The sequence below is a fragment of the Brassica rapa genome, chromosome A04, assembly GCF_000309985.2.
Source record: "Brassica rapa cultivar Chiifu-401-42 chromosome A04, CAAS_Brap_v3.01, whole genome shotgun sequence".
NCBI classification, from domain to species: Eukaryota; Viridiplantae; Streptophyta; class Magnoliopsida; order Brassicales; family Brassicaceae; genus Brassica; species Brassica rapa.
Window position 1 is genome coordinate 19,323,265 of NC_024798.2, and position 13,786 is coordinate 19,337,050.

The 13,786-nt window shown below is 35.3% G+C and overlaps 4 protein-coding genes across 6 annotated transcripts; 3 read left to right on the forward strand and 1 right to left on the reverse strand.

The window, feature by feature from the left end:
* Window positions 1-198: 198 nt before the first annotated feature.
* LOC103865689 (protein ELC-like) lies at window positions 199-3,343 on the forward strand. Of its 3 annotated transcripts, none has more exons than XM_009143519.3 (5): window positions 199-694; window positions 772-921; window positions 1,016-1,120; window positions 1,195-1,263; window positions 1,587-3,343. In XM_009143519.3, the coding sequence occupies exon 5, from the start codon at window positions 2,255-2,257 to the stop codon at window positions 3,239-3,241; it is 987 nt and encodes a 328-aa protein (XP_009141767.2). In that variant the 5' UTR covers window positions 199-694; window positions 772-921; window positions 1,016-1,120; window positions 1,195-1,263; window positions 1,587-2,254; the 3' UTR covers window positions 3,242-3,343. The 3 variants fall into 3 exon arrangements, with proteins under 3 accessions (XP_009141767.2, XP_009141766.2, XP_033145833.1); XM_009143518.2 differs by having other exon boundaries at window positions 202-694; window positions 1,195-1,371; XM_033289942.1 differs by having other exon boundaries at window positions 202-921; window positions 1,195-1,371.
* On the forward strand, window positions 584-1,835 carry LOC117125662. Its single transcript, XM_033289416.1, has 5 exons — window positions 584-694; window positions 772-921; window positions 1,016-1,120; window positions 1,195-1,314; window positions 1,587-1,835. Exons 1-5 carry the CDS (start codon window positions 584-586, stop codon window positions 1,833-1,835), a joined length of 735 nt encoding a protein of 244 aa, XP_033145307.1.
* A 2,610-nt stretch (window positions 3,344-5,953) lies between the features above and the next one.
* Window positions 5,954-10,364, forward strand: LOC103865692 (guanylate-binding protein 4). The gene is made up of 16 exons (XM_009143521.2): window positions 5,954-6,629; window positions 6,994-7,096; window positions 7,196-7,265; window positions 7,365-7,403; window positions 7,481-7,598; window positions 7,687-7,744; window positions 7,943-8,007; window positions 8,122-8,189; window positions 8,283-8,342; window positions 8,433-8,452; window positions 8,536-8,601; window positions 8,686-8,853; window positions 8,932-9,189; window positions 9,279-9,491; window positions 9,576-9,847; window positions 9,925-10,364. Exons 1-16 carry the CDS (start codon window positions 6,550-6,552, stop codon window positions 10,058-10,060), a joined length of 1,794 nt encoding a protein of 597 aa, XP_009141769.1. The 5' UTR covers window positions 5,954-6,549; the 3' UTR covers window positions 10,061-10,364.
* Window positions 10,365-10,791: 427 nt separating this feature from the next.
* Window positions 10,792-13,353, reverse strand: LOC117133590 (protease inhibitor HPI-like). Its single transcript, XM_033290127.1, has 2 exons — window positions 12,002-13,353; window positions 10,792-11,256 (listed from the first exon to the last, which is right to left on the reverse strand). The coding sequence occupies exons 1-2, from the start codon at window positions 12,018-12,020 to the stop codon at window positions 11,063-11,065; spliced, it is 213 nt and encodes a 70-aa protein (XP_033146018.1). The 5' UTR covers window positions 12,021-13,353; the 3' UTR covers window positions 10,792-11,062.
* Between the last annotated feature and the right edge of the window lie 433 nt (window positions 13,354-13,786).

Below are 13,786 nucleotides of genomic sequence, written 5' to 3' on the forward strand. Positions count from 1 at the left end.
CAAAATAATACAGAACAGTCACTATCCTTTATTCCCTAAGCTTGACTCAACATATCTTAAGTCCTTTCATTGTGAAAACAATAGAATGAGGTTTCAAAACCAAGAACATCACAAATAGCACAACCAGATTTAGCCTCAAAATCATCATCATCAACATCATCAGCCACTGGTCTTTTTTCCCGGTCCTACACTGATCCAGATCAGAATGACTTATCAGAAAGTCTGATCCAGCTAGTTGGTTGCTTTGTGGGGTTAAACATTACTTTAGTCACTATTATATGTTTTTGAGACACTCATAATATCATTTGAGAAGAGAATGAGCTGGCTTCTATTGAGTTGTTGTTACTACATTATTATTAAAGAAGTAAACCTATAATGTCACGTACTTTGCATATGTACAGAATTATTAATAGTTTCGTTGACGAAATTATGTACTTCCTTGGCGTGGGGAGCAAGATCCTCGTTGATCAGTTTAATACTCAGATAATGTGATTATATAAGAACAGAATACTTGCAAAGTAAAGATACTATCAAAGACTTTTTGTTAATAGCATTCACAAAAACGACAAACAGAAAAGAGGCTATGGATTATACAGGCAACAAACTGGAGAGACATAACTTAGAAGCTGAGAAACGACTCAAGAAGGTGGAACAAGATTATCTCCACACAAGCCAAAAGTACATAGAATCAGATGTAAGTTTTCAAGACATGTAAGCCCTGAAACATACCACCCAAAACATTAAAAATGCTTTATCTTTTTGTGTGGCCAGTCACAGTTGCAGAGCCTATACAATGAGAGAAGGCGTGCCGACAGTCTCTGTTCCTCGGCTGAAGCTTTCACTGACTGGTGCAACAATCTGGTAAAGAAACTACATGAGGCTCTTGACAAGATACCTACAACAGAAGAAACCATTGATCATGTAATGATACTCCAAATAAACAAATGTCATTATAACACAAATTAATCATATAACTAACACACACTTTTTCCTTAAACTTGCTTTGGACATTTAGAGCCTACAATTCTCGATGTCCAACAGCGTTGAAAGCTTGGAAGATGAACAATGGCAGAAGCTGGACTGTGAAGCAATACGTGATTTCAGAGAAGTTAGCCGTGAGGTACTACTAGTACTATTGTGTGCTTACAAGTATCATAAGTGGCCTTTTAATATTTTGTCTTTCCATATCATTAGCTCTACTACATTCAAAGAAAAATGCCAAGGAGTGAGAGCAGAAGATCTATACAGGGTCTCCTAAATGAGGTTAAAGAGAAGAACAAGTGTAAAGACAAAGCTGTTTTAACTTGTACACTGGTTTGTAACCCTACAAGTTGTGACAATTTGAGAAAATTTGTGGAGCTGGAAATAAAAGTAAGAATATCCATTTTTTCATTTGAAACATCCAACCTAAAACCAATTAACGATACGTAGATTGACCTAAATCTTTTATATATTACTTAGTTTTATTGAAACTCCGACGTGTGAGTTTATATTCTTACACACTATTTTTAGAGATTAAGCCTTATTAATCTCTACATAATTTTTATAGACTAGCCAATGAGAAAATGTCTGCCAATTCTATCTAGGTTCTAAAGAAGCTGATCAGAGAGATTCAAAAAGACTGGGAAGACAAACTGCAGATTAGGCAATGCGCAAGGGATCTATATAGCGATTCCAAACGAAAAGTGAAGCATCTGTGGAACAAAAAGGACCACCTATCTGGACAATGGGACGAAGAAAAGAAACACATGCTCGGGAATAAGGAAAAGCATGAGAGGAGGATAGGTGCATATCCTGAGGCTGAATATATCAAGATGGTGAATGATATAACTTAACCATGATCGGATGTAATATATAATTTCATCTTCATAGTTTCACTGCTCTGAATCTGTGATTGTAGCTAACGTTCTTTAAAAATACATAAAAGACTTGGCAATCAGCAGCTATATAGTCAACGTCAAGTGATTCTAAAACGATTGTTTTTAGAATTTAGTTACAAAAGGTGGACCAAGCCAATATCTAGAATAAACTAAACACATGACTGATTCAGTGACAGAGATATAATCTAAGAAAACAAAGGATAAAGACCAAAGTAAACTTCCAAGAAACAACACAACAATCACTATCCCTTGTTCTCTAAGCTTTGTTTGACCAACCAACAAAATCTTAAGTAATTTTCATAATATAAAACAATAAAACTCAGGAACTCAAGAACATCATAAAATAGCAAAGAACCAACCCATCTTTGGCCTCAATGGCATCCTCGTCATCATCTTCTCCACTAAAATTCATAGAGAAATCTCTTCTTGCAACTGGTCCATTTGCTCTGTCCTACACCGATCCAGACCAGAAATGGGTCATAAGAAAGCATCTAACTTCGTTCCTCCAAGACTTCTCAAACTTCGACCTCTCTACTGATACTTTCAACCACAACAACGGAACCACAGTTCAACTCTTTCGTCTTGATGGCTCTCTACGTACTCCTCAACAAAGCACAGCTGTACAGTTGACTATTTGGGTTCACGAGAACTACCCGTTGACTCCTCCTCTTGTCTTTGTGATCCCTCCTGATTCGATGACTCCGGTTCGGACCAACCACCCATTCGTCAGCTCCTCTGGTTTCACAAACTCTAACTACATCGAGACTTGGGAATACCCACCGTGCAATCTCCTCAACTTCGTTCGAAACCTCAGGAGAGTTCTTGCTAATGACCACCCGTTTGTTCAGACAGACTCCATCCCGACCAAGACTCGGTCGGTTTCAAGACCCGAAGCTCTAGACAGGTTAGTCACGAGTCTCCACTACGACGTGTTGGCAATCATGTCAAGATCAGAGGAAGAGATTGAAAGCCTCTGGAGACTCCAGACAGAAGTGAAGCAAAGATCAGAGTCCGTTAGAACGATCATCAGCGACCTTGAGACAGAGAGGGAGACACTTAAAGAGAATGTTCTGAAGCTCGAAGAGGACACAGATGTGTTGGCTATATGGGTGGAGAGGAACTATCCCAAGCTGATGAAAGCGACGTCCAAGGACGTGGGAGTCGAAGAGATGTTTGAAATGGAAGAAGAGAAGAAACTGTTGGTGGAGAGCTTGGCGGCAGATAAGGCTATTGAAGATGTGCTGTGTAATTTGGAAGAAGCTAGTAGAAGGGGAGAGATGGAGATTGGTTCGTATCTGAAGCATGTTAGAGTCTTGGCTAGAGAACAGTTCTTCTCGAGGCATCATCACCTATATATGTAAATATATACTAAAATGAGTTTTTTTTTGGATTTCATCTTTTAATCTTCCCTTACATTCATATATATTTACCCAGTGTTATAAAAGATCGGTTTATCCTCCGTCTATTCGGTAAATCAAACCTAAACGAAATGATTTTTAAAAATCAGTCTAGGTACTAAAAAAATGGTTTAGGTGCCCGCCTAATCAACTAGACTCTTATAAAACATCTAATGTATGCCTAACGATTTCTTGAATATTATTGATTTTACATGAACTTCGAGACGCTTAAATAGTACATAACATATGGTCCCAAGTGCATTCTTGGCACGTATGTTAAAAAACAAATATACTACTGTGTTCACTGTTCACTAATGCTATCAGAACATGGATAGGTCTTCATATTCATATAACTAATTAATTTTCCGTTACATTTCATAGTATTGTTTTGTATTTCCAAGAATAATATAGTATAAGTCTTCTATGCATTTTTAGTTATAAATCATAAATTTTCAAAACATATTTTTAATATTGATTTAAAATTTAAAGAAGTAAAAAATTATGTATTTGTAATGGGAAAGTGCAAATATATTTTTATATAATTTTTATATTCACTAGAGATTTTTTCCGCGCTTCGCGCGGATTGTGTCTTATAAATTTATTTTATTTATAATATTATTTGTCGATTTTTTTCTTTTACACTAACTTTTTGTTTTTCCAATGTTAGTTTTTCTTAATTTAAATTTATATGTTTATAATTTTTCATTTTTCTCGTTGTAGATGGATAATTATATTTTTTATTGATAATTTTTTGTATGTGACATAAACTTTTTGAAATTTTAAAATAATGTTATATATAGTATGATTAACACATTAAAGAAGAGAAACATATTCAGGCACATTTTACACAGGTTTTATATGCATAATTTTAAACATTATATATGTATATATTATAAGTTTGAAACATGTAAATGCTTTCTAAAGCTAAATACTTGTTCTAAGTTTACATAACTTATCGAAAGTTTTATCTCTTTTTAAATTCAAATCACAGAAAAAATATATCAAAAAGTCAGTATATATGGGTTTTTTGGAATTTAAAATCAACACTGAAAAATTACATGAATCAGATAACAACAATTTTATAAACAACTGGATAAAATTTGACCGAGCCAAAGATTTTCACACAATATGTTCTTTTTTCTTCAAATTACGAAGAGCCTATTGGCACAAGAAAAAAAATCATAATTTTTGTTTTCACTTATATAACATTTTTTTCCTATACACATGGAGTTTACTACACTGCTATAAGCAATGGAGAACTCTATTCATATAAGATTCACATCTATGCATTTTGACAAAGAAGAATTTTAGCCATCTTTAGTTTCGGAATGGACCAACTTCAGTCATATACACTATATTTTCTCTATGATTCAAATCTTACAATTTTAATATATGTACAGATTTCCATGTGAAAAAGCACGCACGCCATCTATCATTAAACCTATTACTTTTTCCAAAGTAAACACTATAATCCTCGTTTGGTTAGCTCCACAAACTAATCTCTTTGGATCAGTTTACTAAAAAATATGGATACTATTGTCAGAAAAGAATATAAACACTATCAACAACAAATATTGGCACAAGACTATTTGGTTCAAGAAACATATTCCACGTAATGCGTTTATATCATGGCTGGCTTTGCGGAGAAGACTGCCAACCAAGGATCGTTTGAGGCGTTGGGGGTTAAATGTCTCAGGAACGTGCGTCCTTTGTAATCTGGAATAGAAACTCACCATCATCTCTTCTTTGAGTGCTCTTTCTCTCGTTTGATATGAGAGTCTTTTGCTGCTAAAGTTTGGATTTCTCTTCTGGCTGATCTACACTCTGTTGCAGCCTAGATCAATCAACCTCGCGCCAATGCAGATGCGCATGCTACTCCAGTCATCAAGCTATACTTTCAGTCAACCATCTACCTGTTGTGGAAAGAGCGTAATGCTCGTGTGTTCACAGTTGTCTCCTCACCTTCATCAGTCATCCTTGCCTCTCTCGACCGTATGATGCGTGACCGTCTCCTCTCTTACCCGGCAAGTTCTTATTTCTCCTCTTCTCTACTTCTTTTTATCTTTCTTGTATAAGACCTCTTTAAGGCTTTTTTTACCTTGAGTTGTTGTTGGTTGTTTTTGTTTCCTTGATGTAATAAGTTGTTTAAAAACAACAGTGTAACCTTTCAGAAAATGATAATCTTAATATCTTGCCAAAAAAAACAACAAATATTGACTTATTTATGTGAATATATATTTTATTTTAAATCATTATAGTGGACGAAGAAAGCACCATAATTTGTGCAACAATTTTTTTTAGATTCACCTCAGCATACTCACTATTTTACCATTTTAATTACATAATTTTACATGAGTTTCTTCACCCTCCCCGATTATTTTCTCTTTATTTATAACTACTATATAAATTTATAAACTATATATATTATAAATTAATAATTTATTTACCCTTAAAGTCTAACGATTAAAAATAGAACATAATTCAGTATAGATATATGATTCTATTAATAAATTAGCAGTTACAATTTTGAAATTTTTAGAAATATCAAAAGTCGTATGTTAGTTAATTATCTTCTAAATAATGTTTATTTCTAATTTTTTTGGGATGAGAATATTTTGGCTGATGTGGATAGTCCCAGAAGCCTTGAATTTAGTCCTTTTTATATAGTAGGATATTCCCGTTACAATAATAAAGTCCAAAAAGGAAAAAGAATAATCATATCTTGATGATGTTAAGATTATTTCATACTTATCCAAATCTGGAATTACTGTAAAACCGGTGATGACTTTTTAGTTGCCTCACAAAAACTATTCTTGAAAAATTTATTATCATAGATTCATAGTTGACATCAACTCGCTATAAACATTGTGCTAATTTCAATTCGTGTTGATAACACCAACGGTTACAGTAATAACAAAACTAATGGACTTTTTAACATTAGCGTATAAAGTAGTATTTATTAATCTACGTAAGCATGTCTACGAAACTACGATTTAACCCTCCGAATCGAAGTCAGCACAACTTAGACATAAAAGGGTAAAACCGTAAACTAGTTAGGCATATAAAGTATTAATCTAGTGTTCCACAACCTAAACTAAGATCTGGTGCAACCCTGTTTCCCTCCTGTCTCTGCTGCGAGTGCACGGGTTCTTAACGTACACCCATCTCCCCCCCTCCTCCTTTCTTCTCCTCCGAGATCCCTTCCCCCACGAGTTTGAATTGAAACAGCCAGCAACTGGGTTTATTTAAATAACGGGTCGTGGTCAAAGATCATGGATCGGGCGTTTGTTTTCTTACTGTCTCTCTGCCTCTTGTTGCAAACGTCTCTCTCGATTGAGAATTTTCACCAAGCGTAAGTGTGTCATCTCCTCTCTTAGATTTGTATATGTGATAATGTGTTAAAGTTCCTAGCTTTGTTCGGTTTCTGGATTATCCGACCGCATAATCTTGGAAAAGACAAGTGCATTGTTCTTTGGTCGGAATGAATGTAGAGCCTTTGGATCTTTCGTATAGTTTTTTTTTTTTTTTCATTGCAATCTGATGGAAATAAATGTTTTTTTTTTGTTTGTGTCCTCTTGATAATGTATTTAATTTTCTTGCTACTAGTAGTGTAGACTAGTTGCAGTTCATTGTCAGATAAATATGTTTTTTTTATATATAGCTTTTGATTGATTATAAGTGATTGATACCAACTGGTTCGTTGTTGCCTAATGCAGTTTTCCTATAGTGGAGCCTGATCCGAATCATACAAAGCTTCGGCTTAGTAGAGAAGGTTTGGAAGCAATTAGCGGAATCACTACTCCTATTGCTGCTGTTGCGGTACGTCAGAGAGTCTGATGTTTGTTTGACTGCTTGTCTATATTACTTTTTTTTTCCTGAATCTAATCTGTTTTTTTTTTTTTTTTTTCAAAACATTAGGTGATTGGCCCATACCGTTCTGGAAAATCTTTTCTACTCAATCAGCTTCTTTCCCTTTCTTGTTATGAAGGTGCTTATTATCTCAAACACTTGTGTGACATTGTGAATAATCACTTTTTTTTTTTTTTTTTTGCAAATTTAACTTGCATTACTTTCATTTATTAAACAGGTTTTGGTGTTGGACACATGCGTGATACAAAAACAAAAGGTATATGCTTTGTTTGCTATTGAAAGGTTTTAATTTTTTTTTTTTGTTGGGATCCAACTTAATTGTTTTGTAAACAGGTATCTGGGTGTGGGGAACACCACTAGAGCTAGAGATTGACGGAGTTAAAACTTCAATTATTTACCTTGACACTGAAGGATTTGAAAGTGTTGGAAAGTCAAATGTTTATGACGATCGGTACCCTTTCATTTCATTTTTTTTTCCCCCAAAATTTAGACATTTGTTTGATGAAGCTCTGAATATTAAATCAATTTTTTTTTTTCAGAATATTTGCTCTGGCAACAGTTATGAGTTCTGTGCTTATCTATAATCTGCCTGAAACCGTAAGTTGCCCTGCCTCTGTCTTTGTTCAGATTGCTTATGATTCTAGAAACATTATACGTAATGATCTATAGACTAGGTAGCAATCATCATTTAATTTCTGAAAATGTACAAATAAGGATTGTGTAACATAGAGTAGTAACTAGTGTTTTAAAGAAGTTCATATACATTTGTCTTTTTCTGATATGAGTTCTCATCAGATCCGCGAAGCTGATATTTCTAGGCTCTCCTTTGCTGTTGAGTTAGCAGAAGAATTTTACGGAAGGTTTGGTTAATAGTACTCTGCACTTCCTCTTTTCTTAATAATAATAATAATGTCTTTATGGATACTGACTGACTAGCTTCTATTTCCATTGGCTCATGCTACTCGATTGATTAGAGTAAAGGGACAAGACGTTGCTTTTGAACCGTCAAAGCTTCTGTGGCTTATCCAGCGTGATTTTCTGCGTAAGTGCATAATAGTGTGATTAAACTCTTATGTATTTTGTTTCCATTTCAATGTGAGCTTGTCATGATTAACGCTACTCCAACTTCATGCAGAAGGTAAGTCGGTGAAGGAAATGGTGGATGAAGCTCTCAAACACGTCCCTAATGAAGATGGTCAGAGTTCCTTTTCCATTCTTTTTAACTGAAACCATTTCTCAGGCAGCAGCGTAACTGATTGTTTTTTGTTTGTTATGTTTTTTTCAGGTAACAAAAACATTGATCAGGTGTGTTCTTATTTCTTCTGCGTTGTGCCAGTAGTAGTAGTAATCATCATTAGTGTCTCAGAAGTTGTCCACCCTTGGTTCAGGTTAACCGGATCCGGGATTCCTTGGCGGTTATGGGTGACAACAGCACTGCCTTCAGCTTACCACAGGTTAACAAAATCGTTTACATGTTTGAAAGTATTGTTGTTATCTCTAAAAGTAATATAACTTTTCTCCTTGTATTTGTTATTTAGCCTCACCTCATGCGGACGAAGCTGTGTGATCTGAAGGATGAGGAACTGGACCCTACCTATGTGGCAAGGCGTGACCAATTGAAAAAGCTCGTTGCTAGTATCCTCCGCCCAAAGATAGTGCAGGGGAAAGCACTAAATGGAAAGGAGTTTATTTCTTTCCTGGAACAGGTGTGTGTGTGTGTGTCTTTGAGAAAGCATGTATATCACTTTTATGGTTCCAGTTTTAATTTTCTCTCTAATTTGCAGATACTGGATGCGCTAAATAAAGGAGAGATTCCATCAACAGGGTCACTAGTTGAGATATTCAATAAAGATATCGTTGAGAGATGTGTGAAGCTGTACAATGAGAGGATGGTGAAACTGCGGCTACCTATGTCTGAAGAGTATCTCCAAAGTGCACATGAAACAGCGCATAACGAAGCTATCAAAGCGTTTGACGGTCAGCATTTCGGAAGACAGCATGCGAAGAAATCTGTGGATCAGTTGGATGAACAGATGCAAGAGGTATGATGAATCAAAATCCTTAGTGGATGGATGAGAATGAGACGAAAAGGATGATTCCTGAACAATCAATCTTTGCACCCCACCTGCAGGTATATAAGAATTTTGTTCTTGCAAATGAATACCAATCGTCAAAGCTCTGCGAGGCGCTGTACACAAAGTGTGAAGACGACATGGACCACTTGCAAGCTCTCCGGCTCCCTTCCATGGCGAAATTCAACGCAGGTTTCGTGTACTGCAACCAGAGTTTTGAACACCAATGTGTCGGTCCTTCGAAACAAAACTATGAGCAGAGGTTAACCAAGGTAGTAATAATTATACAAACCGTAATCAGATTTGGAAAGAACAAGTATAGTGAGGATTTTACATTTGAACGGTGTGTCTTGCAGATGATGGGGAAGGCACGGTCATTGTTCATCAAAGAATACAACAACAGGCTGTTCAACTGGCTGGTTGCGTTCTCTCTGGTAACGGTAGTGGTGGGACGGTTCATTATAAAGTTCATTTTGTTGGAAATGGCGGCATGGATACTCTTCATATTCTTGGAGACGTACACAAGGATGTTCTGGACAGCGGAATCTCTTTTCTACAACCCGGTCTGGCATTTCATCGTTGGGACTTGGGAGACTGTTGTGTATAGTCCCGTTCTCGACTTGGACAGGTAACAAACAAGTCCTCACAAAACTTCTCTCAACCTCTCTGCTTGTTTAATTCTGTGTTGTTTTTTTGGGTGAATAGATGGGCGATTCCTATAGTCTGCATAATTGCATTGTGTGTGCTATATTGGCGGTGTTATGGAAAGAGGAAACACGGGTCTAGTTGGCTTCTTCCGATGTACAACAAGAATGGTCGGAGCAGGGAACGGTCAGAGTAAAACACATTGCTCCTCCTTCCTTTCCCCCTTATAACTTATATAGCATCTTCTCGGGCATGCTCGTTGCTTTTGTCATCGGAAGCTCTCTGCCCGTTACAACCAATTTTTTTGGACGCAGAAGAAGAATTTCAGTTAACAAGTGAAGAAAGAATAGAGATGATGATTTGATTGATCCATTTTGGTTTTGCTTTGATGCCTATATTCGCTGCAATCTGTACCATTTACATAGAATTACATTTATCATGTTTTAACTTTTTGTTATATTAAATTAAATACTTATTATAATACAATATTTTTCAATTCACTCTAATGAAGAAAAAGGCAAAAGACAGCCGACATATCAATATTTGTTAAGAGTATTTGCACTCTACACACAAATATGATAGTGTATTTAGCTATATACACATTTCAATCCTTTCCCCAAATATTTCTAATTTACAATTACTTTGTTGTCCGTATTGCCTATGTACATACGCAAAAAAATATTTGGGTGAGAGTGAAAATACTTTTTTATTTAAAGAAAATAAAATTCAAAGAAATATTATTGAAATAAAAAAAATGAAAAAGGTTAAAACATGAAGTGCCACTAGAGATGGTTTTACAAAAGTGAAAGGAGAGAAAAAATATGAAAGAAAATCAGATTAATGACGAAATAATATAAAAAAGAATCATTTTTAGAGAATACCAAGGACTATTTTATCATAAAGATTTAGTTTTGTGAAACTTTTGAAAATATATAAATAAATTTTTAACTATATGAATATTTCATCATCAACATGGTATAAAATAAAAATTTGAAACAAATAGGTACTAAATAGGACATGAATTTTATTCACTTTCAACCATTACGTTATACAGAGATTTATTTATAATTTTGAACAACGGTAACCTTTCGGGTAACGAAAACCCAAATTATTCATGTAAACGAGAAATTACATATATAGTTTATTTTACTGATACTAAATAGACATAATAACAGCGTGGTCGGTAAACAAGACAAGTCTAGCCGGTCGTAGGGACCTGGACGACGATACGGTTTCTATCAACCCTAACCCTGACCCGGTCGCACCTGAAGTCTCCAGTCACTGGAGTTCCATCCAAGATCACCATTGCATCGACTCTCGAGTTCTCTCTTTCTATCACGGAAGCCGCATGGTCTCCATTTGTTCCCAAAAGCTCTGGCCATGAGTTCTTCCCTGTACGCACTCAAAGCAACCACATTAGATATATAGATCGTCTAGTAATTTATTTGCATTTTAGAGATCAATAAGTCCATCTAAAGATTGATTTCCGTGGAACTAATTAAAACAATATGGTCCCTAGACCATGCCTGATGCCTCCCAGGTCATATTCGGTAAAAGTAACATTTTGAAGTTATAAATGAAACACCAACATGCATGGCGAGGCAAAAAAATCAGCATGGCTTGGCCATACAATATCTATATATTAACGGATTTTATAGAAGAGACTTCAAATTCATATTATCCTCAAGGTTTGTATCAGCTCCTACGACATTTATGATAAATTTAATTATTTTCTAGACGATTGAAAACAAAGAAATTTTGTTTAAACTTCTACTAATTAAGAAGCGAATAGACATGACGTCCATTTGAATTTGGCCAACTAGATTAATCGTTGGTAAATATTGCATGGAATTGGTTTCTACTATTTAGCAAGAAGAACAAGTAACGTTTTAGTTTCAATGCACGTGGTTTTGTCTATTGAGTTAGGTCGACCATTCCTTGTTACACGTGCATGGTGAGAAAGGTTAAAAGGGTAGGGTTAGTCTGCTCAACCTATAGACAATTAGGTTAGTATCAAAAGGAGATAAATCCAGAAATGATTTTCGACTTGATTTGAATGGGCCGGGAATAAGCAATATAAAAGAGAATTGATTTAAAGCCGTAACACTATCAAATTATATACAATAAGCAAAATTACCATCACATTCGGACGACATGTTGCTACCCCTTTTCTTATCTTTGTAGTGCTGTGATGTATTTGTTATGCTCGTCTTTAGGAATCTGAGTCCAATTTATAGAATCAGAGACGTCAATGTCAGTGTCGGTGTAGTAGGTGAGTGCTTGTGTATTCAAAGTCGAAAACCTTGACTAACGGGTTTGAAATACAGTCCTTTGACATTTATAAACCTATAAGCTTTGAAAGTTATACCGTTTTCTTAAAAATTGTCGATATATTTTATCAGTACTGGTAGAACCATATATTATATTGGATGGACAGTCACCGGTTCCTGATGCTAGCTTATCTTGATTAATGTTCTTACAAGTAATTTTATTTTGAAAATTTCTCTAAGCATATCCATCGACAACAAGTTAAAATTTCAAAAGCATAGATAATGTTGAAAGAAAAAGAATTAGGTGAAGAGAATATTCCCAATGCTGAATGGATTCTGTTTACATAGCTAAAGTTTATAATTTTGTAAATTTTCTCAGAAGAAACGCTTATACATTTTGAACATTTCTTTTAATCAATCATAAATCATTCATATAAATATATTCTCTAAAATCATCTTCCACAATATTTTTTCGTTCTTTCATCTCGATGAGCGCAGCAGGACTTGAGGATGATTTAACGTTTTAATTAACCCTCTGCTCACCCTAAGACTTAATACTAGAAGAATATTACATTATTGATTTTCATAGGATATCAGATCACTTGCTTTATAGATATAACTTTGGGACGTAAGTAATATTTGGTGAACGAACACCGAAATTACTTGGTTTACAGATATAACTGAGACATAAGTCATAAGTAATACTGAGTGAAACAAACACCCAAACTATTTAAGCAGGTGATGCAAACTACATTATTATCCTACCAACCAGCTACACATTGTCTACATTACATACTTAAGTCTATATTACACATAATGTTCGTATACAATTCTAGCCAGCGGTAGGGACTTGGACGACGATACGATTTCCATCAACACAAACCCTTACGCGGTCGCACCTGAGGTCTCCAGTCACTGGACTTCCATCCAAAATCACGACTACATTGACACCTGAATTCTCTCTTTTGATCACTGAATCCCGCATATAACATCAATGGTAGCCGTTAGCTGTTTTAAGGCACTACACATCAATATTTATCATATATGATGGTAAATGAAGCAACTAGATGATATTAGATATAACATCAATTGTTGATCCCAAGTAGTAAGTACCCAAAAGATTTTATTTGATTTGATCGGGTTAGAACAGATTCATTTTTATCGGATCGGATTCGGTTCGGGTTTTCGGGTTCGGTTTATTTGTCCAGCCCTTGTTACACGCGCATGGTGCAAAAGGAGCGGTTAGTCTGCTTAAGTAAAGCCGTAACAATTTAAAATTTTACCAGGACATTCGGACGACATTTTGCTTCCCCTTTCTACCTTTGCAGTGTTGTGATATATTTGATATGCCCGTCTTTAGGAATCCGAGTCCAATTTATAGAGTCGGTGTAGTCGGTGAACGCTTGCAGATTCAAAGTCGAAAACCTTGACTAACGGGTTTGAAATACACCCACCCCTTCGACATTTATAAACCTATGGATAAGCTTTGACAAGTTATACCGTTTTTCTTGAAATTTTTATAGTCGATATTCAAGCTTTGACAACGATAAAAATAGACCATCATCAGTACCAGTAGAACCATATATTATAATGGATGGAGAGTAACGGTTCCTGATGCTTATCTGGATTAATGTTTTTATAAGTAATTTTAC